Source organism: Lepidochelys olivacea (genome assembly GCF_965140295.1).
Source record: "Lepidochelys olivacea isolate rLepOli2 genome assembly, chromosome: 1".
Taxonomy (NCBI): domain Eukaryota; kingdom Metazoa; phylum Chordata; order Testudines; family Cheloniidae; genus Lepidochelys; species Lepidochelys olivacea.
The window spans coordinates 268,222,952-268,247,960 of record NC_140411.1 but is presented as its reverse complement, the minus strand read 5'-3'; the positions used below and the strand labels follow the sequence as shown (position 1 = coordinate 268,247,960).

Sequence of the window (25,009 nt, the reverse complement as noted above, 5' to 3'; positions counted from 1 at the left end):
TTTCTGGGTTAGAAAAACACATTTGAATGTACTATATCCTATGTTCAAGTAGGTATGCTAAAACAGTGCTATTCTGATGTTGGGTCCCACAAAAGATGTAGGTTTGTCATGTATTTTAAAGTAAAGATGCTGTACAAAGTTGCTATAGCTTAATAATTCACATTTTTGGTTGCAGCTAATTAATGGAAATACAGGCCATACTGACTATCTGACTGAAGCCCAGGAATCTCTTATTTGCTGCTGTTGCCTAAGTGAAGATCTTCAATATGCTGCATTTGGAGAGGAGAATGGAACAGTAAAGGTACTGTACCCTGATTTTTGGGCAGTATTGAGTAAATCCACTAGTTAGTGTTTCTAATGATTTTTTACTAGCTTTCTTTAATACAAAAGTAACATTCTTGTTTAAATTCTAGAAAGAGAGAGAATAAGTAATTCAGCTATTGCTTTTTGATGACACAGTATGTTATACTCTTGAAAATTAAAAGAAATGGTGTTGTAAACCCGTTTTATGGGAAATCAACTGCTCCCCTACCCAACAATGAGTATATCAACCCAGGTTACTCCCTGCCATGAGGAAAAAACAGTGGGAATGGCTTTAGGGAAGGAAAACTGAGAGGTAATCCGTGAGGAGTTTCCTCAGAATTCTGTCATCAGGGTTTTCTCCCCTTCTAACAAAAGAAGCAAGATGTTGGCTCACAGACCCCAATATCTGCATGGATCTAGGGATCTACTGGAGGGCTTATACCTCTGTGCTGCTGAATGGTCCCCTTTAGCTGTCCTCTGCTTCCTCTCAGAGCAGCTACAGTGGGTTCCAGAATGTGGAGACCACAGTGCAGAGAGAGTACTGCTTGAAACTTAATAGAGCCTCGTGTCCTGAGTTGATTCCTGATGCAACTGGAGGTACTAGGAAAAGGGAGAAAAAATATGTTCCCCTGCTGACATGCATGTTTGAAGACTACCACATTTATTATCCAGTTTATAAATATCAGCACCATCTTGGCATTTATCCCCATACCTTTGTCCATTCACATAAAAGGAGTAAGTAGAGTGTTAAGAGTAGCAGTGTCTTACACTTGTTGGCCGCTTGACTCATTTCACATCTCTCAGTACAGAGACAAGTAGCTACAAATTTTGGAAAATTGCACTTTTCTGTTATCTGTTAATTGCTGAGCATAAAATAAATTTAGAGGCAAATTTGTTGTTTCAGTCGTGTTAACATAAAACATAGAACATGATAAATTGCATAGTCAATAGTTTGACCACACTTTGGTTTGTTATGAAATATATTTAAGAGACCAAATAAACTGTGAGTTAGGTTTATTGATATAAGCCAATAATAATATAGTACTGAAAAAGGTTCTAAAAGATACCATTCTGCGGGAAGCCATTTTGTGCAGGATTATTACATTCACCTGAAAAGAACAGAAGATATGCTTCCAAAGTTAAACCACCTAAAGCCATTTTTTCATATCCAACCTTTTTACAAGTGCAAGGTACTGTATACATCATTTGAAACTTCATTTAATCAATTAGCTTTCTACTTTGTTTTTATGGTACTATGGTGTATTCCTCATCTCTTTGTTACAAATACATACATTCCAGGTACCAAAGGGTGTGAAGACACCTCCTAGGTCTGTACTAGGGTAGAACAATCATGTCTTATCCTTTTCCTTTGGGACATTTCAGTATTGGTCTGCAAGAGTAACTTTCTTCCTGTTGCTATGGTAAAGCACTCATCTGTCCTGGTCTTAACAGCTTCCCTGTTTGCTTAAGCCAAAACTTACTTCAGTGAATGCAAGGTGTTATGGAATACTTAGCTTAAGTGAGCAGGGCTATATAAAAAGCATAGGCCAATTAAGGCTATATAACGGCTATTATATTCATTTATGTGCTTAATACGTACTGATATCTGTATGATGCGAATAATACATATTGGTAATGTGATGCACATACGCTATCGCAGAATATATTGGTCAACAAACACAAGTACATATCAAACTTCACACACAGGTTGGTACATACATGTCTGATACATACCCTGTCAGGGTTCCCTCCTCACTCTGAACTCTAGGGTACGGATGTGGGGACCCGCATGAAAGACCCCCTAAGCTTATTTCTACCAGCTTAGGTTAAAAACGCCCCAGGCTCAAATTCTCCCTTGTACATTGGGTTTAAGTAACACTGCCACCACCAAATGATTTAACAAAGAACCAGGGAAAAGGACCACTTGGAGTTCCTCTTCCCCCAGCAATCCGCCCAAGCCCTCACACCCCCTTTCCTGGGGAGGCTTCAGAATAATATCCTAACCAATTGGTTACAGAATTATCAAAGACCCAGACCCCTGGGTCTTGGAACGATGGAATAATCTGTCGGGTTCTTAAAAGAAGGATTTTATTTAAAAAAAAAAAAAGAAAGAAAAAATAAAGTAAAAATCATCTCTGTAAAATCAGGATGGAAAATACTTTACAGGGTATTCAGATTCAAAACACAGAGGATTCCCCTCTGGGCAAAACCTTAAAGTTACAGAAAACAGGAATAAACCTTCTTCTTAGCACAGAGAAAATTCACAAGAAAAACAAAAGATAAACAAATCCGCCTTGCCTGGCTTACCTACATTGGTTACAATATTGGAGACTTGAATTGGGATGGGTTAGAGAAGATGGATTTCTGTCTGACCCTTCTCAGTCTCAAGAGAGAACCCCACACAAAACAAAGAGCACAAACAAAACCTTCCCCCCTCCCAATATTTGAAAGTATCTTCTTTCCTCATTGGTCCTGTTGGTCAGGTGCCAACCAGGCTATTTGAGCTTCTTAACCCCTTACAGATAAGGAGGAATTCTAAGCTACCCTTAGCTGTATGTTTATGACCTACCCAAAGGAAATTGAAGGACTTCTAGCCAATTTTTAACAAAGTAGATTATCTGCTCACTTTTTCCAAGTGTCAGGCTAACATATGGATTTTTTTCTCACTGACTGGTTTGGATCTGAATCCTCACTTTTGTGTAGTACTGTATAGTATTCCATTATTTTTACTTCAGATGTTTTGCTTACATGTCTTTCTCTGTTTATTGTGTATATGACTGTATTTTAATTCTTCATAAATGATCTTTCTGATTTTCATTATAAAGGTTCTGAAATTGTCAAATAGGAGAGTTTTCAAATCCAGGACTGGACATGAGAAATCTGTACAACATTGCCAGTTTACATCTGATGGACAGACGCTTATTTCAAGCTCTGATGATTCAACTATACAGGTGTGGAAAATGTTTTAAACTTACATTGGAGCATTCAAAACTACTAAAGAAAAAGTAGGTTTACACTACAGATAGTGCAGACTCAATAAACTCCATGCATTTTCTATATTGACCATTAAAACAACAAGGAGTCCAGTGGCACCTTAAAGACTAACAGATTTATTTGAGCATAAGCTTTTATGGGTAAAAACCCCACTTCTTCAGATGCATGGAGTGAAAATTACAGATGCAGACATAAATATACTGACACATGAAGAGAAGGGAGTTACCTCACTAATGTTATATATGCCATCACGTGCCAGCAATGCCCCTCTGCCATGTACATTGGCCAAACCGGACAGTCCCTACGTAAAAGAATAAATGAACACAAATCGGACATCAGGAATAGTATCCTACAAAAGCCAGTAGGAGAACACTTCAGCCTTCCTGGACATTGTATAACAGATTTGAAAGTAGCTATACTTGAACAAAAAAACTTCAGAAACAGACTTCAAAGAGAAACAGCAGAACTAAAATTCATTTGCAAAGTTAACACCATTAATTTGGGCTTGAATAGGGACTGGGAGTGCCTGGCTCATTACAAAAGCAGCTTTGCTCTCCTGGAATTGACACCTCCTCATCTATTATTGGGAGTGGACTACATCTGCCTTGATCGAATTGGCCCTGTCAACACTGGTTTTCCACTTATGAGGTAACTCCCTTCTCTTCATGTGTCAGTATATTTATGTCTGCATCTGTAATTTTCACTCCATGCATCTAAAGAAGTGGGGTTTTTACCCACAAAAGCTTATGCTCAAATAAATCTGTCAGTCTTTAAGGTGCCACCGGACTCCTTGTTGTTTTTGTGGATACAGACTGACACGGCTACCCCCTGATACATTGACCATTGTTAGTCTCATGGTCCATTTGGTTGGAGGGCCATCACAATTGAGCAATGTGGACTGACAAGGAAATGTCTGTTAGCTAGGTCAGTCCTCTTGTTTACCTCTCCTAATCCCACCATTGAAACTTGCTGGCTGTCTTTCTAATGGCATCATTCACAACTTCTCTACATTCACAACTTCTCTACACTTGTGTTCCTAGAACCACAGATACAACATAATTTGTCTGATTTCTGGATTACGGACTAACCAAGTTCAATAGCTCTGATGGTTTATAATTTGAAGTTACAAAATCGGAAGTACTTATTTTGTTACAAATAAATCTCCACTGACATTCAGAATTGGGTCTTTGATATCAATGGATATGTAGAGAGTAAAGAATTTTCAGACTTAGTGCAGAACTGGTAGGTGTTTCATTTTTAAAAAAATGTAGAGAATGGGGGCAGCAAATTGCTTCTTTTAAGTAATTAATTGTGCAGGCTTATCTTGTTGGACAGAAACAAAATGAACCAAGTCAGAAAAAGGAGCACTTCCTTGATGGCCTACAAAGGACCAAATGTTTAGTAAAATCTAAAGTAGTGTGGTGACCATTGTGTGTGTTAGAACTTTTCTATTTTGTGTTCACATAATGATGAATTACACCCTTTTGGTAAAATTTAAGTGAAATTTAGGTCATAGTTGCAAAGAAATATGGATTCTCAAAATAGACAGTTCAACCATTTAGTAATTTAAGAATTTTGGGACCTGATCCAAAGTACACTGAAGTCAATTAAAAGACTTACTGACTTCTGTGAGCTTTGGATCAGGCCCTCGATTGTGCCTTTATGGTAGCTAACTTAAAAATGTGGAGATGCACACTTGCACATGGGAGGCTAGGACTGAGATTGAAGTCTGATTCTTTTTCTTTTCTTTTTTTGTATTTTTCTTTTTTGCACCCATGTGGAGGTAAGAATTACTGAGTAAAGGAAAATGTTATTAATTCCTTTATTTACCTTGTCTGACAAGTTGTTTTTTGTTCTAGGATTCCCTCTAGTGGCTAATTTAGCACTTAAATTTTCTAGATTTTCAACCACATACTTTTCTTGGCTATTGGATAAACTTTTTTCTTTGGTGCAGAAGGCTATAGGTGTAAAATCAATAAAAAAAAAAACCTTGAGCTGTTTAATAATTTCTGTAGATAAAGTGACATCCTTTGAATGTTTAATGCACAGTTGCTGAAATTAAAAAGAAAAACTACAAACTTTTAAAACAAAAAGTGACATTTGATTAAAAATGTATTTTAACTGTATAATAAATCTGAGTAAAATTGTTTTACTGTAAAATAAATCTGAGTTAAAGTGTGAAAAATTGTTATTGATTGAAATAATCAAGGTTTTTAGGCCCCAAATTTGAGTTTGCAGGGGAAGTTTTCAAACTCACTAATGGTAGCTAGTTATTGAAAGTCACATTATACAAATTTTATTGGGGAGGCTTTTTCCCTTTTCAGACTTTTCTCAAGATTTAATTCATTCACATGAACTTTTACCAGCTGGCCATTATAATACGCTTTTGTGACTGGCTCACATTAGTGCTTACCCAAGGTGAGTTGCAACAAGGCCAGGTATCTTCGATAGTTTATTTGGAGTGGAAGACAATGGATATTTTCTGCTGAAAAAAACAAGTTAATCATTGTTAAATTTATATTTTCAATGTGGAGGATAACCCATTGTTTTAAAAGCTTACAAATTCTATGTTTATAAGCAGGTGTGGAATTGGCAGTCAGAAGAATATATATTTTTAAAAGGTCACAAGGAAGCAGTGAAGAATTTTAGGCTTTTGGAAAATTCAAGACTTCTTTCCTGGTCATTTGATGGAACAGTTAAGGTAAATATAAAATTTCTTTGTATTGACAAATTACAGAAGGTGCATTGTGTTTTTAATTGGTAGCAAAAAACTATAAAATTGTATATTTAATTTTCAAAGAATGAAACTTAGGCCCAGTCTATGCCAAGGTTTTTATCTAGAGGTGGAAACTATGTGAGGTCACGAAAGCTTATGCTCAAATATATTTGTTAGTCTCTAAGGTGCCACAAGTATTCCTTTTCTTTTTGCGAATATAGACTAACACGGCTGCTACTCTGAAATATGTGATATAGCGGCACGCACCAGTGCAAGCCCCTTTTGTAGATGTGGTGCATCAGTATAAAGTATGATTTTTTTTTTTCTTTCCCACCAGAGTAGCTACACTGGATGCTAAAAATCCCAATGTAAACAAGGATTAAAAGTAGGCACAACTGCTATATTTAGGAAATGCAAAGGTTTTAGAGTCAGTCCAGTAGGAAAATATGGTAATAAAAAAAACTTAACTGAATATTTTGATTATAGATTGCTTTCTCTGCTGTTGGTTAATTCTGCATTACATTATGTAATTTAGCACTAAAAGTATAAACTGCAACATTTTTAAAAGCTCAAATTTACATTTTCATTGTATTTCTAATTATTCACCTTATTACTCCTTATTACACCCTTCCTGTTTTGCATATCTGTAAAGAGCCACAAACCTTTATTATATTTGGATGTTCTTGATGTATTTAATCCAGTGTATCTTCGTATTGTTCTATTAGAACTGTTTTATAGATACTGAATTGGTGAAAAACTGCAAAAGTAGTCTGTACATTTTAAATTTTAATAATATTTTATAGGTGTGGAATATTTGTACTGGAAAAATAGAAGATGATTTTGTTTGTCATGAAGATGCTGTTCTTTCTTGTGCTATTTCACCTGATGCCACCAAGTTTTCATCTACCTCTGCTGACAAAACTGCCAAGGTTAGTAAACGTAATGTTGACAAATCTGCACAATGAGGTATATCCTGGAATTTGTGCTTAAGACCAACTTCATTAGGTAGCTAACAACCGCTCCAAATACCTCTAAGCATTTCAAAATATCATATTCTGTATATGGGTCATGTGACCATCTGTTAGTTTGTATGCTTGCTTGCGAGGTTATAGTGTGATCTGTTTTGCGGTCTGTGTGCTGAGCCAAGTGTCTGGCTAGGCTAGGCTAGGCTAGGCTGTTTACTAATGAGTCTGCTGTCCTTTGATTTCCCTAACCCCGTAAAGTGCCTTGACAAGGGGACAGATCTAACTCAGGGAAAATATATTCTTCTTTGAGTGCTTGCTCATGTCGATTACATTCTAGGTTTGAGCATGCCCACATGCACAGTTGTCGGAGACTTTTGCCTTAGCGGTATCCGTAAGATGGGCTGTGGCACCCTCATGAGTGCCATGCTCATGCGCTGGTATATCAGGCGCCACCAGTCCTACACCCTCTCGGTTCTTTCTTACCGCCTGTGGTGGTTGGTTGGAGCGTCTCTTTCCCTTGCTTCACAAGTGGTCAAAGGTTTTTTCCCCTACTCCTTGAACCTTGGGTTCCAGCTGTAAATAGTTTATTTATAGTAGATTAGTTAGTAAGTAGCTGTTAAGTACTATAGTTAGGCAATAGCCAGTCTCCGGGTTTTAAGCGCAGCTCTGACTACAACAGGCCTATTTCTGTTAGTGACCCGCATGGTAGCTGTTTGAAGTGCCTGGGGGAATCCCAAATTAAAGAGAAGTAAGAACTTTCTGTAAGAACTTTGTCCCGGGACACAGAAAGAACGTGACATTCGCTTAAGGGCCCTCCTCATGGAGACCGCTTTTTGCCCAGCCTCAGAGCCGGCCTGGCCGGATGCAACTCCCAGCACTTTGGCCTTTTTGCGTAGCGCATCCCTGGCACTGGGCTCTTCCCGGTACCAATCCCCTTCGTCGCTGCCCAAGAAGAAGACTTAGAAGAGGGACCCAGCACCGAGCAAGTTGGAGCATTGGGCAAAGGACCCTGCTTGGGCCGCCTGCCCACACCGAGGCTGCAAGGGGGCACACCCCCAAGGGGACCTACTACCCCCCTAAGGGATCTGCCACCAACTCCGGAGAGCGGTAGAGGACCCAGTCAATGGCGCAGTCAATGCCTTCTCAGCTCCCAGTGCCCAGAGAGCAACGGACTCTCCCGCTGCAGCCGCACCAAGTGCAGCGATGGACCCAGTGAAGGCTCCCTATAAAGGGTAAGCCAGCTGTGAAGGCCTCCCAGAAGGCGAGTGAGGGTCATTGTTGCTGTGTCCTTGGTGTCCATGTCAGCCCAGTTCACTGATTTGCCGCTACTGGTCACCAGCACCATGCTCTCAGTCTCTACCATGGCACCAGACCTCACCCAAAGGCACGTGCCAGTTGCCTTACAGTCAGCACTGGTCATCTTCATGCTGACCGTCACCATCCCCGACACGTTGGGGATGCTTCCCCTACTCCCAGCACTGATCTGACCATTCAAGGCACTGGTCACCCACGGCGATGGTTAGCTGACAGACTCTGATGTCGATGGCCCCACCCTGGTCATTGGAGGAGGATTTCTCCGGCACAGGCAGGGAGTTCAGCCCCTCACCAAGACATCACCATCGCGACTAGGTTCCAGAGGGTGCATCCAATACAGCAGTGCTGACCTGGGGGCAGGGCCAGTGGCCAGTGCAATGGCCTTACTGGAATGCCTGGGGAATGCCGGTAATGCCGATGCCCCCGTCTTACCAGTCCTTGGTCACCGCGTCAGACAAACCCCAATCGACACTGGCAGCACGAGGCTTGGTGCAGGAAGCACCAGTGGCCACTGTGGTGGAGGAACAGGTGCCCACCCCAAGACCACCTGCCCCTGTGGGGGATGATGCCCCGGACCCTCCCGCAGTGGTTCAGTCGTTGTCCTCCTCTCCAAACGAGACGGTGGCAGGGCCCTCCCATACTAGCCCACTAGACAACTTCAGGGAGCACCAAGCCCTGCTCCCACAGGTGGCTACCAATTTAGGCCTCAAGGTGGAGCAATCGGACACATTTAGTGTGCTCTCTACGTCCATCCCCACACGTGTTGCACTCCCAGTGCACGAAGTCCTGAACCAGTAGCGTAGCCAGGGGGGAAGCGGCCACCCCCCCTCTGAGCACAAGTGGTGCCTTTTTAATTTATAGGTGCCTTTTTTTAATTTTTGCTCACCCGGCGACGCTCCGGGTCTTCAGCGGCACAGGCCTTCATGCGCTCCAGCTCAGCGGGGGCCTTCACTCGCTCCGGGTCCTCAGCGGCGGCATTTCGACAGCTGGGGCCTTCAGTGCCACCAAGGACCCAGGGCGCCGCCTGGTGAGTACAAGTGGGTGGCACCTTTTTTTATGTCCGCTGCCCCTGTTCGCTCCACCTAGCTATGCCACTGTCCTGAACATTGCCAAAGCCCTCTGGCAAACCCCGTCCTCCATCCTGCCCATTTTCAAGAGGGCCGAGAAGAAGTATTTTGTCCCCGCCAACGGGTTTGAATACTTCTATACCCACCCACCCACCCCCAGTGTCATTGGTTGTGTCAGCAGCCAACTAAAAGGACAAGCAGGGGCCTGCCAGTTCCACCCCCAAGAGTAAGGAGGCCAAGAGACTGGACCTTTTTGGAAGAAAAATTTATTCCATGGCCAGTCTCCAATTCCGGGTCACGAACCACCAGGCTCTTTTAGGGCATTATCATTTCAACCAGTGGGACTCCCTCCACAAGTTTAAGGACTCCATGCCCAAGGAAATGGCCCAAGAGTTCGGGGCTCTTGTGGAGGAATGTACCACAGCAGTTCAGTGCTCCATCCAGATGGCCTGGGATGCGTCCTATTTAGTGACCAAGGTGGTCGCCTTGGTGGTGGTCATTCCTGACAGCTCGTGGCTTCAGACCTCCGGCCTGTCCCAGGAGATGCAGTCCTCCATACAAGATCTTCCGTTAGATGGAGTCAAGATGTTCTCCGATCAGACAGACGCGAGGCTGCACGGTCTGAAGGACGCTTGGGCCACCCTCCGCTCTCTGGAGATGCATATGCTTCAGTTTGCCATTCCAACCACCAAGGCCTTGGCAGCCTTGGCTGGACTCTATGAGGAGAAGGGACAGTGGGTTCAGTTGCTGCTGCCCTTCGTCCTCCTGCTCACCTGTCCAACCTGGCCGGGTGAAACATGATGGAGGCCAGAAGCAGGCATTCTGAGGGTGTGCTCGAGAGCGACGCCCCAGTTACCTCCCTGGATCTACCCCATCTTTTCCTCAGCCATCTCCATCCCTATACTCCGTGGTTAACTACTGAGGATCAGGAATGTTTGGCCCAAGTTCAGTAGGTCCTACTAGGGAGTAGAAAGCTCTCCACTAGAGCGACCTATCTGACCACCTGGAAATGATTCACGTGCTGGGCCTCGGCCCAAAACGTTAGGCCTAAGCAGGCCTCGCTGCAGCTGATGCTAGACTACCTTATGCATCTCAAGCTCCAAGGTTTGTCCCTTTCATCAGTTAAGGTCCATTTGGCTGCTATATCAGCCTTTCACCCTCTGTCCCAGGGCAGATCGGTCTTGGCTCATGGCATGATGGTCCGGTTCTTAAAAGGTTCTGGAGTGGCTCCACTCTTGAGTCCGGGACCCAGTCCCTCTGTGGGACTTGAAGCTGGTGCTTGCACGGCTCGTGGAAGCTCCCTTTGAGCCCTTGGCATCCTGTTCCCTTCTTCTGCTCTCCTGGAAGGTGTCATTCCTGATGGCGATAACTTCTGCCTGAAGGGTCTCCATGATTAGGGTGCCTACATCGGGGCTGCCCTATACGGTGTTCTTCAAGGACAAAGTCTAGTTGCAGCCACATCCGGCTTTCCTGCCCAAGATGGTTTCGCAATTTAACATAAGCCAGGGCATATTCTTGCCTGTCTTCTGCCCAAAGTCTCGTAAGTCTGAGGAGGAATGTAAGTTGCCCTCCCTGGATGTCAGGAGAGTGCTAGCCTTCTACATTGAGAGGACCAAGCCATTACACAAGTCAATGCAGTTGTTCATCGCGGTGGCAAGTAGGATGAAAGGTCGTCCAATGTCCACCAGGGGATTTCTTCTTGGGTCACAGCCTCCGATTTTGCTACTCTCAGGCAAAGGTGCTTCCACTGGCGATCGTAACCGCCCACTCAACCAGAGTACAAGCCTAGTTGGCAGCCTTCCTGGCCCATGTGCGAATCTCTGATATCTGCAGAGTCGCCACCTGGTTGTCTGTACATACGTTCACATCTCACTGTGCACTTACCCAGCAAGCCCGAGACAATGCTGGCTTCGGTAGATGGGTATTACAAGCCTGTGAACACCGAGCCCACCTCCAGGGACACTGCTTGTGAGTCATCTAGAATGGAATCGACATGAGCAAGAACTCGAAGAAGAAAAAACGGTTACCTATCTTTCGTGACTGTTGTTCTTAGAGATGTGTTGCTCATGTCCATTCCATTACCCGCCCTCCCACCCCTCCATCAGAGTTGCCCGCAAGAAGGAACTGAGAGAGGTGTAGGGCCGGCGGCACCTGATATACCGACGCATAAGCGTGGCACTCAAGGTGGCGTCACAGCCAGCCCTACGGACACCGCTAAGGCAAAAGTCTCCACAGCTGTGCACATGGGCGCGGCATACATCTAGAATGGAATGGACATGAATAACACATCTTAAGGAACAGTTACAAAAGCTATGTAATGATTTTATCCCAACTTTATGTATGAAATGATGGGGTCTAAATTAGCTCAAGAAAGAGATCTTGGAGTCATTGTGGATAGTTCTCTGAAAACATCTGTTCAATATGCAGTGGCAGTTAGGAAGCTAACAGAACGATTAGGAAAGGAATAGATTAAAAAAAGAAAATATCATAATGCGCTATATAAATCTGTGTATGCCCACACTTTGAATACTGCGTGCAGTTCAAGTCACCCCATCTTAGAATTGGAAAAAGTGCTGAGAAGGGCAACAAAAATGATTAAGGGTATGGAACATCTTCAGTCTGAGGAGTGATTAAAGAGACTGGGACTGTTCATCTTAGAAAAGAGACAACTAATGGGAAATTATGGTAGAGGTCTATAAAAAAACATGGATGGTAAGAGAGATTGAATAGGGAAGTGTCATTTACCCCTTCACATAACACAAGAAATAGGGGTCATCTGATGAAATTAACAGGCAGCAGGTTTAAAACAAGCAGAAGGAAGGACTACTTAACATAACATACAGTCAATCTGTGGAACTTGTTGCCATGGTATGTTGTGAAGACCAAAAGTATAACTGCCTTAAAAAAGAATTAGATAAGTTCATGGCGGCTAGGTCCATCAATGGCAATTAGCCAAGATGGTCAGGGATGCAACCCCATGCTCTGTGTCCCCCTAAACTTCTGACTGCCAGGAGCTAGGAGTAGACGATGGGATGAATCACTTGAAATCGCCCTGCAGCATCTGGCACTGACCTCTATCAGAGACAGGATACTGAGTTAGATGGACCATTGGTCTGACCCAGTATGGCCATTCTTATGTTTTTACTTTCTAAAGCTTTAGCGACCTCCCAGAATTTATCTTGGAGACGACTACACACACTCTTAAGGAGAACTGTTGGCTTTAGCTCTCATAAGGTACACAGTCTATGCCCAGTATTTTGTATAGTTATGTGTATTGCTTTAGGTTCTTTGAATTAAAGCATTAAGCAACTAACTACAAATATTTTACAAGACAAGATTTTTAAAAATAGCTAAGTATTTAGGTATCTCTCACATTTTCAAAAGTACTGAGCACCCAGCAACCCTCATTGACATCAAATCAGGTATGTTCCTAAAAATGGATTTGTGAATCTCAATTTAGGCTTCTGTTTTTGAAAATTGTTGGCCTACTTTGTATTTTACCCCTTGTATGTCGAACTGTTAACTAGCAGTCAGATCCTTATTATCTGCAAGTCTGCTTTTAGACATTAAAAAATTTATTTTGTGCAGTACTTGTAATTCAAATATTTTTTAAAAAAAATTGTATTTCATCAGAATATGCAGTTCCTTCAAAATCAAAACACTTTGTGAAGTCAAGTCTGTTTTACTCCAATTTTGTTTTGGAAGAAAACTGGAAAAACAAATTCCAAAATGTCAGAATGTTTTGACTTTTCATTTTTAAATGACTTTTTGTTTAGAATTCTTTAAAATTGTGTATAATATATTTTTATATTGTCTAAGCTAAATATTCTTAATGATTCAAAATCATTACTTTTCAGAATTTTCCTTCCAGAGAGTGTCAAAATTTTCCGGTTTTATTCCTGTTCAGAAAAAAGCCACATTCAAAAATTTCTAAATATTTTGAGAAATGGAACTTATTTTTAAGAATTATTTTACAAATAAGTAGATCATTTAAGGTTCCCTTCAAGTTTCAAAGAAAATGTATAGACATCTTTATTAAAAGACCACCTCCTTTGAGATTACTTCTCGTCAGCCCCTTGAGTGGGCTGCTTAATAAATGTTCCATTGTATTACACTCCAGAGCGTGCTTCCTAGCTTGATAAAATTCTTATAAAAATATCTTTGTATTGATTCATGAAGTACCTTTTCCTTAATAACTTCATGAACTTTCTGTCTAACAGGTTAGGAGCTTAAAATGTGTAATAATAAAAAAATTGTGCACACTTTTTCAAATAATACCTAACAAATAAATGCCTCTCAGATTTAATTAATCTGGGATTTATGTACTTTGAGTATTTTAATCCCTGTGTTAACACACATGTTTCTGATTGGAGTGGACAGATAAAATTGTGTAAATTTTCCATGAAGTACCACTTATCTTTACTTTTTTTCTTTAACATTTCATTTTTAGATATGGAGCTTTGAAAGTTCATCTGTTCTTCATGAGCTTAATGGTCACAAAGGCTGCGTGCGGTGCTGCACTTTCTCCTTCGATGATAAATTCTTGGCCACCGGAGATGACAATGGAGAAATAAGGGTACATTTGGAGACATTTTAGTAATACGTTGAGTCAAAACAACTCTAGGGGTGCTTAGCCCAGTGTACTTGCCAGATATGAATTTGGGTAACTATATTTTGCCTATCTAATTGCCCTATCCCATTTAGGGAACGTTGCAGGTCAGGAATAAATAATGGATCCTTTGCTGTCAAGGTGGCAGCATTTTTTTTTGTAGTGGGTGCACAACTGAGCTGAAGGTCATCTAGAAACTATAGGCTATTGAATTGCTTTAGAAAAATATCTACAAGATTAGACTGAATAGAGGGTCAAGACTACAAAAATACAAGAAAAGAATGTTCAGAATAGATGTGTATGTGTACCTCTGGATTTGATCACCTGTTTTTGCATTCTTTTTTTTTTTATCATGGATATTCCTTGTGTGGTGGGACTCTGGATTGTCCATTTTGAGGACTCATGGTTTACAAATATACTTATGGATTGATAGGAAAGGATTCCCTTTTTAGGGATTCCTTGTAAGTATTTTGTTTTAAGATTGTTTTGCACGAAAAAAGAAGAAAATGTAATGTAAGGTGGCTTTATGCCCATTCCTCGCTCCCTGAAAGCAGAAATATATTTGTCATGTTGACTTTTTGGTTTTTTTATGGTGGTGTAGTGATGATGGTTATGGTGCTCTATAGATGTCTGGCATTCTTTACTAATTAGTCTCCCACGAGTCAGTGAATTAAACCCTCTATATACCATAAAGGTGTAAGATAAGAGGAGTTATCTGAATTGCCCTCTCACTTTGCAACCAAATATAATGTTTGAAGTAAAGGTTGTATTTCTCTAGCACTAAAAAGAGGGAAAAAATGAATCCTGTCATCCTTGCAGCAATATTCCTTTTTATTTAATGCCATTAATAGATTGTATATGTTATTAATTATGTCTCTCTTAGATTTGGGATGTCTCAAGAGGTGAATTACTTCATCTCTGCTCCCCTGTTACTGTAGATGAAGGAGAATCAACACATGGTGGCTGGGTAACAGACCTCTGTTTTTCTCCTGAGAGTAATATGCTTGTGTCATGTGGAGGATATCTTAAGGTAAGCCCCTCAAAATACTGTTTTAAATTAAAGTAACAGGATTGGAAGGTGACACCCTTGGTGTCCTAGTCATATTTGCTACTTTAGTTTTAAAAACTGTGTCCCTCTCACAGCCCCCATTTCCGATTGCTTACAACTTTCTCAAATTTCTTTTGGGGTGACATTTTTTCATGCTTGGTTTCTGTCCAAAGGTTTTTTTGTTGTTTTTTTAAAAAAAAAAAAAAAAAAAAGTTTGAGTAAAATCATTTGTGTCTTCTGAGTTATTTGAATATAGATTGGTGGGAAGCTTTCCTATGTATCTTAAATGTTGAACCAGTTATGATCTATAAACCACTGTATTTGCAATGCCAGAGAAAATAGAATTGAATACTCAATTATGATGATCAATGGATTCATGAGCATTTCTAAATCTCTCTGATTTTGTATCTAGCATGGTAACAGAATTATTTAATAGGCTAATCAATAGAGGGTTGTTTTTTTTCTTAGAAGAAGAAAATAAAAATAACCCAAGAAGAAGTGACAAATCTTAAATTACCAGAACTCTGATTAAGAGTAGAAACTGATGTTAGCAAAATACCCCCGCTAACAAATGTTCTTATATTAAGGCCATGGTAATTGCTGAACACCCTCAGATCTCCTCAATCTCGAGTGTTCAGTGCCTCCAAAACGTAAATTTCAGAAAGAGTTGTGTGCTCTGCACCTTGCAGGAGTGGACCCTTATTTTGTAAGATTTGAACATCAAATACTGGGTTGTTCACTTTTTCTTCATAAATACATAAGCGTTGGTGATGGTATGTGATCCTGGTCTCTGACTAGATCTCCTACAGGCTATAATAATAATGTGGTGCTGTACTTTGAAAGACATACTGTAAAAATCCTCTGAAAGGATGCAAGTTAAAACAGGAAATTGAAATTTGTCATTGGAGAAGAAACTTCTATTGGGTACATTTGTTTAATCCATTAGAGATTCACAGTAACTATTATGGTTAGATTCATTGAGCTGTATCCTATTACCTGTTTTTTACACACAACTTCCAAAGACTTCAGTATGAGTTCCATGTGTGGAAAATGATAGGATATCATAGAACCATAGAAATGTAAGGCTAGAAGGGACCTTGAGAAGTCAAGTCCAGCCCCCTGCGCTGTGGCAGGGCCAAGTGAACCTAAACCATTCCTGACGGATGTTTTGTCCAACTTGTTTTTAGAAGCTTCCAATGATGGGGACTCCATGACCTCCCTTGGAAGCCTACTCCAGAGTTTAAGTACCCTTATAGTTAGAAAGTTTTTCCTCATATCTAATCTAAAATCTACCTTGCTGCAGATTAAACCTATTACTACTTTGTCCTACCTTCAGTGGACATGGAGAACAGCTGATCACCATCCTCTTTATAACAGCCCTTAATATATTGGAAGGCTGTTATCAGGTCCCCCCTCAGTCGTCTTTTCTCAAGACTAAACATGCCCGGTTTATTTTAACCTTTCCTCATAGGTCAGTTTTTCTAGACCTTTTATCATTTTTGTGGCAGACAAATTGGAAAGAGTGTAGAAGAGAGTATCTTTCCTAAATTGTGGTGCCCAGAATCGAACCCAGTACTCTAGCTGGGGCCTCACCAGTGTCATAGAATCATAGAATATCAGGGTTGGAAGGGACCCCAGAAGGTCATCTAGTCCAACCCCCTGCTCAAAGCAGGACCAATTCCCAGTTAAATCATCCCAGCCAGGGCTTTGTCAAGCCTGACCTTAAAAACCTCTAAGGAAGGAGATTCTACCACCTCCCTAGGTAACGCATTCCAGTGTTTCACCACCCTCTTAGTGAAAAAGTTTTTCCTAATATCCAATCTAAACCTCCCCCACTGCAACTTGAGACCATTACTCCTCGTTCTGTCATCTGCTACCATTGAGAACAGTCTAGAGCCATCCTCTTTGGAACCCCCTTTCAGGTAGTTGAAAGCAGCTATCAAATCCCCCCTCATTCTTCTCTTCTGCAGGCTAAACAATCCCAGCTCCCTCAGCCTCTCCTCATAAGTCATGTGTTCCAGTCCCCTAATCATTTTTGTTGCCCTTCGCTGGACTCTCTCCAATTTATCCACATCCTTCTTGAAGTGTGGGGCCCAAAACTGGACACAGTACTCCAGATGAGGCCTCACCAATGTCGAATAGAGGGGAACGATCACGTCCCTCGATCTGCTCGCTATGCCCCTACTTATACATCCCAAAATGCCATTGGCCTTCTTGGCAACAAGGGCACACTGCTGACTCATATCCAGCTTCTCGTCCACTGTCACCCCTAGGTCCTTTTCTGCAGAACTGCTGCCTAGCCATTCGGTCCCTAGTCTGTAGCTGTGCATGGGGTTCTTCCGTCCTAAGTGCAGGACCCTGCACTTATCCTTATTGAACCTCATCAGATTCCTTTTGGCCCAATCTTCCAATTGGTCTAGGTCCTTCTGTATCCTATCCCTCCCCTCCAGCGTATCTACCACTCCTCCCAGTTTAGTATCATCCGCAAATTTGCTGAGAGTGCAATCCACACCATCCTCCAGATCATTTATGAAGATATTGAATAAAACCGGCCCCAGGACCGACCCTTGGGGCACTCCACTTGATACCGGCTGCCAACTAGACATGGAGCCATTGATCACTACCCGTTGAGCCCGACAATTTAGTCAGCTTTCTACCCACCTTATAGTGCATTCATCCAGCCCATACTTCCTTAACTTGCTGACAAGAATACTATGGGAGACCGTGTCAAAAGCTTTGCTAAAGTCAAGAAACAATACATCCACTGCTTTCCCTTCATCCACAGAACCAGTAATCTCATCATAAAAGGCGATTAGATTAGTCAGGCATGACCTACCCTTGGTGAATCCATGCTGGCTGTTCCTGATCACTTTCCTCTCATGCAAGTGCTTCAGGATTGATTCTTTGAGGACCTGCTCCATGATTTTTCCAGGGACTGAGGTGAGGCTGACTGGCCTGTAGTTCCCAGGATCTTCCTTCTTCCCTTTTTTAAAGATTGGCACTACATTAGCCTTTTTCCAGTCATCCGGGACTTCCCCGGTTCGCCACGAGTTTTCAAAGATAATGGCCAGTGGCTCTGCAATCACAGCCGCCAATTCCTTCAGCACTCTCGGATGCAACTCGTCCGGCCCCATGGACTTGTGCACGTCCAGCTTTTCTAAATAGTCCCTAACCGCCTCTATCTCCACAGAGGGCTGGCCATCTCTTCCGCATTTTGTGATGCCCAGCGCAGCAGTCTGGGAGCTGACCTTGTTAGTGAAAACAGAGGCAAAAAAAGCATTGAGTACATTAGCTTTTTCCACATCCTCTGTCACTAGGTTGCCTCCCTCATTCAGTAAGGGGCCCACACATTCCTTGGCTTTCTTCTTGTTGCCAACATACCTGAAGAAACCCTTCTTGTTACTCTTGACATCTCTGGCTAGCTGCAGCTCCAGGTGCGATTTGGCCCTCCTGATAACATTCCTACATGCCCGAGCAATATTTTTATACTCTTCCCTGGTCATATGTCCAACCTTCCACTTCTTGTAAGCTTCTTTTTTATGTTTAAGATCCGCTAGGATTTCACCATTAAGCCAAGTTGGTCGCCTGCCATATTTACTATTCTTTCGACTCATCGGGATGGTTTGTCCCTGTAACCTCAACAGGGATTCCTTGAAATACAGCCAGCTCTCCTGGACTCCTTTCCCCTTCAAGTTAGTCCCCCAGGGGATCCTGGCCATCCGTTCCCTGAGGGAGTCGAAGTCTGCTTTCCTGAAGTCCAGGGTCCGTATCCTGCTGCTTACCTTTGTTCCCTGCGTCAGGATCCTGAACTCAACCAACTCATGGTCACTGCCTCCCAGATTCCCATCCACTTTTGCTTCCCCCACTAATTCTACCCGGTTTGTGAGCAGCAGGTCAAGAAAAGCACCCCCCCTAGTTGGCTCCTCTAGCACTTGCGCCAGGAAATCTACTTGCGTCGAGTAGAGCTGGACAGTTACCTCCTGTGTTTTACATACAACATTCCAGTTAATACACCCCAGAATCATATTTTTGCAGCTGCATCATTGATGACTCAGATTCGATTTGTGGTCCCCAAAAACCTCCCAGATCCTTTTCAGCAATACCACCACCTAGACAATTATTCCCCGTTTTGTAGTTGTGCATTTGATTGTTCCTTGCTAAGTGAAGTACTTCGCACTTGTCTTTATTGAATTTTATCTTGTTGAATTCAGGCCAATTCTCCAATTTGTGGAGGTCATTTTGAACTTTAAACCTGTCCTCCAAAGTGCTTGCAACTCCTTCCAGCTTGGTATCATCTGAAAATTTTATAAGCGTGCTCTCCATTATCCAAGTCATTAATGAAAATTATGTTGGGCCTTTTGTCTTTGCTAAGAATTCCAGAATCAGCTACATATAAGGGTTGGCAGCAGATGTTGGAGGGCAAGGGCAGGGGAGGGAGTTGAAAACATTATTTTAAAGTAGTATTGAAACAGAACTGCACCATAGGAATTGCCATGTTGGGCCAGACTCTTGATCCATGTAATCCAGTGTTCTGTCTCTGACATTGGCTAATGCAAGAAACTTCTTTGTGAATAATTATGGAGTAAACTTCCCATGGGAAAGTTCTTCTTGATTCCTAGTATTTAGTAGTTAATTTATGCCCTGGAAAGCTTGAATTTATATACTTCTTAACAAATTTTCTATCTGGATAATGATCTCATTATCTTTTTAAATGTTTAATTCTTTTGTGACTCCAACTAAGCTCTTGGCCTTAATGATATCTTTTCACAGTAATTATGTTGTATAAAAATATCTCTTCAGTTTTGAATGTTATTTTTCAGTTTCATTTGCTCCTGTACTAAGAGAGGAGTAACAGGGGTATCTGACTTAATCATCTTTCTTCCATTTATTATTTTATATATGCCTTTATCATGTGTCTCCTCTAAATTAAACAGCCACAATCTCTTCAGTATCTTCTCATCTGAACATCTTTCAGGCTTCTAACAATTTTTGTCCCTCTGAACCCCTTGTTTTATTTAAGATTGTTGACTCTTTCCTCATATGCAGAATGAAGGAAGAAAACTTAACAGGCAACTAGGCCCACAATGCTAAACCTATTTTTATAACCTCTTATATTCTAATTCTGTTCCTACTAATTTAAAATGTTTCTCTTTTTATAGTGGTGGAATGTAACTACTGGAGAATCCTTACAAACATTCTACACAAATGGAACAAACCTCAAGTCAATATATGTGTCCCCTAATTTCAAAGTATATGTGACCATTGATAACCTCGGTATTCTTTATGTGCTACAGATGCTGGAATAAATCCATTGAGCATGGTGGATGTTAAAACTCATGCAACTGATACAGAGTTTTGAGTTGGAAACAAAATTCCACTAATCTAGTTGACATTCATTAAACTATGAAGTGTTTTTCAGTATTGCATTCATTAAATGTTTGTATGTATAATATTTATGTAAATTTTTGCAAATGAGCATGCATTTAATCTTGTTTTTGATCAGTGTTGTTATTATTAATGGTTTGTCCTTAAATTTTGATCTGCATACTAAGTATGCACCTTATTACACTGTTGGTAAAATTATGTTAAGTTTTATTGAAATAGGGTGAGATAATTGTTAACAGCAGAAGTCATAATAGGAGTATGATACATGGAAATCCTAGTTTGTAGAAGACTGATAGCAAATGTTTTCAGGTCATGAATGTGACTGTAAAATACCAAAAATTATGATCTTTTACTATGCATGTGTGACATTGTTTTAATGAATACAGAATGGAAAGAATTAATAACTTTGTTAGAATTTCATTTTTCAGTACAAACTTGGTACTATTTGAGGAATATACAAATATTTTAGAGAAGAATCAAGTAGCTCTCCAACTGGTACCGCAGCACTGTTTTATACTACTGTATTGAACCATCTTGCTTTCCAGACTTGTGGAGATGAGATGCATTATAGAAGGGTAGTGTGTTTGGCTTACAATGGGAGAAGATAATTGCTGCAACTCTTTTTAGGCACACACTCAAAGGGCGTTGGTAATTGCATTGGTGGAGATTGCATATTCGTTTTCTAGTTGGAGGAAAGATATGATAGCCAGCTAAACTGAGAATGGAACTGGGTCAAAAGGCTTTTGTTCAAAAATACTGGTGTCTATGGTATGGCTAAAAATATAGAAATTTTCCTTTTAACTTTAGCTTTCACTCCAGTTTGTGTCATGAAGATGATGATGTGTGCAATCCTGGTCAGCTTTGTTTACAGGGGATCCTATGCAGAGGAATCCTTTTTTTCCCCCCAAAGTATGTGATTTTTTTTAACATATTTTTTGATCCAGTAAAAGGAATAACGTGTCTGATATTCTACACTAGCTGCCTTTTTTTCTTAACTTAGATTTTGTGACTATTTAATTAAATAACAAACTATTTCTAATCAAACTTAAAGTAAGCCTTGTTCTAGTTTGTTGATTCTGACTGTTAGTTAACTTACTCAGGCGGTAATAACTGTGATTTCCTTACCTTGCAATTAATAGCAAAACCCTTTTATAATGTCAGTATTTGGATGTTTAACATGATAAAGTGACTTTATCAATTCTCAATTTCAATAATTGTTCATCTTGTATTTCAGAATAAATTTTAAAATATCAGTGTTTTTTCTATGACAACCAAACTTTTTCATTTCTTCATCTATAATCTTCTGCAATTAGACTGTATTAAAGCAATAGTGAATACGGGTAATGTAATGAAGTTATACAGTCAGATGTAAAAGAATGTAATTAAAAATAAATGTAAGAGAAGAGTGTGTGTGGTTTTTTTGGATATTGAATATGTATATGTAAAGCATTAAAAAAAAAAAAACAGGCTGTTTCAGCCTAATTAGTGACTAAGTCTTGGAGCTCTTCAGTTTATACTTCATGGGAGCAGGGGGTTCAAGGATGGAAAAAAATGCAAAGTTTGCTGAAATTCTTTTTCTTTTTCACGAGCAACATGCACAAGAGAGAAGCAGGGTCAGGGGACAAATCTCTCCATGTGTGTTACCAATCTAAATTCACAAAATATAATGAAATTTCAAACTGCATAAGATAATGCTTTGCGAGTTAAGTAATAAAGTCAGCATTAAATAACAAAGACTGAAGGAATATAAAAAGGTAAGAGGTGGGATTCTGGCCTCCTGTATGCCCTGCACGCAAGCTGCAGCAAGTGGGAGCTGGAGCACTGAGCACCAAAGGCGGTTCTGGGCTGCTACAGAGCAGCCAGCCCATAGTCGGCGGCTATAAATTACAGCGGCCCTTTGCAGTTCTAATTTACACTTGGGATCATACTAGCAGCCCAGAATCTCAAGCGTGCAAATGTGCCTTTAATCCACCTTCACCTTCCATGCTGTTCCTCATAAAGGCATGACACAAAAAGTCATCCAGCATTTCAAATGTATTTGAAAGCAGCCAGCTAATTAGGTAATGAGCTACAGGAAGGATGTGTCAATGAGCTACAACAGACAGGCACTCACATTAAAAGCAGTGAGATCATGGGTTGGGAGGACAGGAAAAAGCCTGGTGCTATATTAGTGGAGAAAGTGAGGAACAAAGTATAGCTAAACAAAGTCAGTGAGAGATGGGAGTGAATCCCTGGAGGATTTTAATCTTAAACTGGGTCCTAAAATGACTAGGGAGCCAGTGTAGGCATTTGAGGGAGGAGATGATGTGGATACACTGTTTTGTGCATGAAGGCAAGGCTGTAGCATTCTGCACATGTTGCAGCCTGGACAGCTAAGTCTTGGAAAAGTATGTGCAAGAAGTTGTAAGGCAAGAATAGGAGGTGATATGATTGAGGTTATCTGTAGAGGTGGAGTCAAAGCAGTAGGTCATATGGGCAAACGTAAGGCGGTGTAGGAATTAAGGGATATATGTCTTTTGTAGTTAAAGATCTATAGCAGTTGTGAGAACGCCTTAAAGAAAAAAATGTCACCGGCAAGATAAGCTGTAAAAATGCTGAGTTCAAAATGTAACTAATAAAAGAAGCCTTGAATTGTCCAAACTGGTTCTAACAGACAGTTTTGCAATGTGTTAAACTTTATTGACCCCTAACATACCACTGCTATATTGAGGAAACGAGCCCAGTCATATTCTTGTCTGTTCCTGGCCTAAGAAAGAGAGTCCAATCCCAAATTGGACAAAACTGTTTTTTAGCAGAAATCAGCAATTGGCAGTGGCATTGCTGTTCGTTGAAAGGTATAAATGGTGAACTCTTGAAGGGGTCATTAATAGTACCTGCCCTAACTGAGTTGGAGACAGCCAACATGGGTGAGAGTACCCCTGAGGTCTAGTTCTTTTGTGAGTATCTTAATCAAATGTCTATGAATGTCTTTTACTGATTAGATGTAGTAATTATTTAGGCTTTTAGGCATAGTTAGAGCAATTATATAAATGCCATTTGCCCTTTGGATTTAATAAAGGAACTTATGGTTGAATTTGTGTCTTGGTGGTGCCCTCTGTTAACACTAATCCCAACAGCTGGCAATTGTAGCCTTGTAAATATAGCTGATGAGAGAAGAGTCAATAATGTTGCTCAAGTTTCTGAACAGAGGAGACAAATAGAAGATGTGAGCTGTGAAAGGAGAATGAGAGAACATAAAATCTACATGCTGCTTCACATAAAATCATATTGCTAAAAAAAATAAAATGAAATAGGGGCCAAATATACCAGCAACTTCTTTTAATGAAAAGCAACAACACAGTTAAGACACAGTTTTATAGCAACATAATAGGTAGGAAAATACAGCTTGGTCAGCAAATTCAGTAGTTTTCCTTGATGCTTAGCTATATTCCAATTAACACAAAAGGAACAAAATTTAGCCAGAAGCAACTTATCTAGATAGCGTTGGTACCCCCAATTATCTCTTGTAGTGCCAGATCAAATAGAAACATTTCTCCCTCCAAATCTCAGAAACCAATTAATGAACATCTCCAGTTTTGTTATCTAGTCTCCTTATCGTCAGCTAAAATCAATAACATCATCATAGTCAGTCTCTGGATGATACTGTGTTTTAAGTATTCTTTTCAGAAACCATTTTCCTTATCTAAGCTGCTGCAGAGGTTTTCTGTCACTTCATCTATAAACGCTGCCCTTAACACTTTCACAAATCTTTGGCTTTCTTGAGTTTCCTTACTAAGGAGGAAGGCTGGACAAACTCCCCACAATACCAGTGTTTTCAAGAAACCTTACATTGCCTTAACTTGCACTATTGCTTTAATTTCATTTCTCAGTGTTTTGTCTCTTCTAATCTGATGTTCAGTATGACATTCATTTTAATAAGAGAAATTACTGCTTCTAACTTCTTCTTTGTGCTAAGGACGCCAGAGCTATTACAATGGGTACTTCAACCTGTGTGCAACTTGGGGGCCGAACGAATCCTGTAAGTCACAGGTAGCCAGGGACTGCCCTGCCTCCTGAGGTTCCTTCCAGTTTTAGCTGTCTCCATAGAAGCAGGTGGCTCAGGAAGACACCCTCTTCCCCACCCCCCCACATGCACTGCAGAGCTTTCCTGAAGGAAATTCCAAATTTTATTTCAAATGATTAGACTAACAGTTCAGTTTAATAATGCGTTGGTCTAATTCCCAGCCATGTCACAGGGCTGCATTTGATTACTGAGGAGATTGTCCCCTCAGTTCCACCTCTCCTGAGGCATTTGCAGCAGCTGGTGCTCCAGCAGGCTTCGGGGAGCGAGCCAGGATAAGAAAGCCAGAGGCAAGATGTAGGCTGTGCCAGATGGGGTCATTTTAGCCCCTTCTTCCCTTGTCGTGCCATGCCCCATATCCCATAAACATCCCTGCACTAAGGCTTGGGGAAGGGGGGCCTTGGGAAGCAAGGTGGGTTAAGAGTGAGGGCTTGGGGGAAGGGATGGAGTGGGCGGGCTGTGGGTTGAGACCCCTGCCCCTGGTGCTTGCACAGTAGGGGAAGCTGCTGCTGAGCAACCTGCCTCTCCTAGCCTACAGCACCACCAGC

General features: G+C 41.0%; 1 protein-coding gene across 4 annotated transcripts in view; it reads left to right on the top strand.

The window, feature by feature from the left end:
- The window catches only part of APAF1 (apoptotic peptidase activating factor 1), a 95,423-nt gene extending 73,769 nt beyond the window's left edge, over positions 1–21,654 (top strand). For 3 of the 4 annotated variants that reach the window (XM_084630435.1, XM_084630434.1, XM_084630436.1), the window contains 7 exons: positions 176–301; positions 3,129–3,254; positions 5,879–5,998; positions 6,817–6,942; positions 13,810–13,935; positions 14,852–14,998; positions 20,176–21,654. In XM_084630435.1, the coding sequence (XP_084486561.1) occupies positions 176–301; positions 3,129–3,254; positions 5,879–5,998; positions 6,817–6,942; positions 13,810–13,935; positions 14,852–14,998; positions 20,176–20,322 (918 nt within the window). In that variant the 3' untranslated portion in view covers positions 20,323–21,654. Of the gene's footprint in view, positions 1–175; positions 302–3,128; positions 3,255–5,878; positions 5,999–6,816; positions 6,943–13,809; positions 13,936–14,851; positions 14,999–20,175 lie in introns of those variants that run through there. The other variant, XR_014711975.1, reaches the window with a different exon arrangement.
- The last annotated feature ends 3,355 nt before the right edge of the window (positions 21,655–25,009 follow it).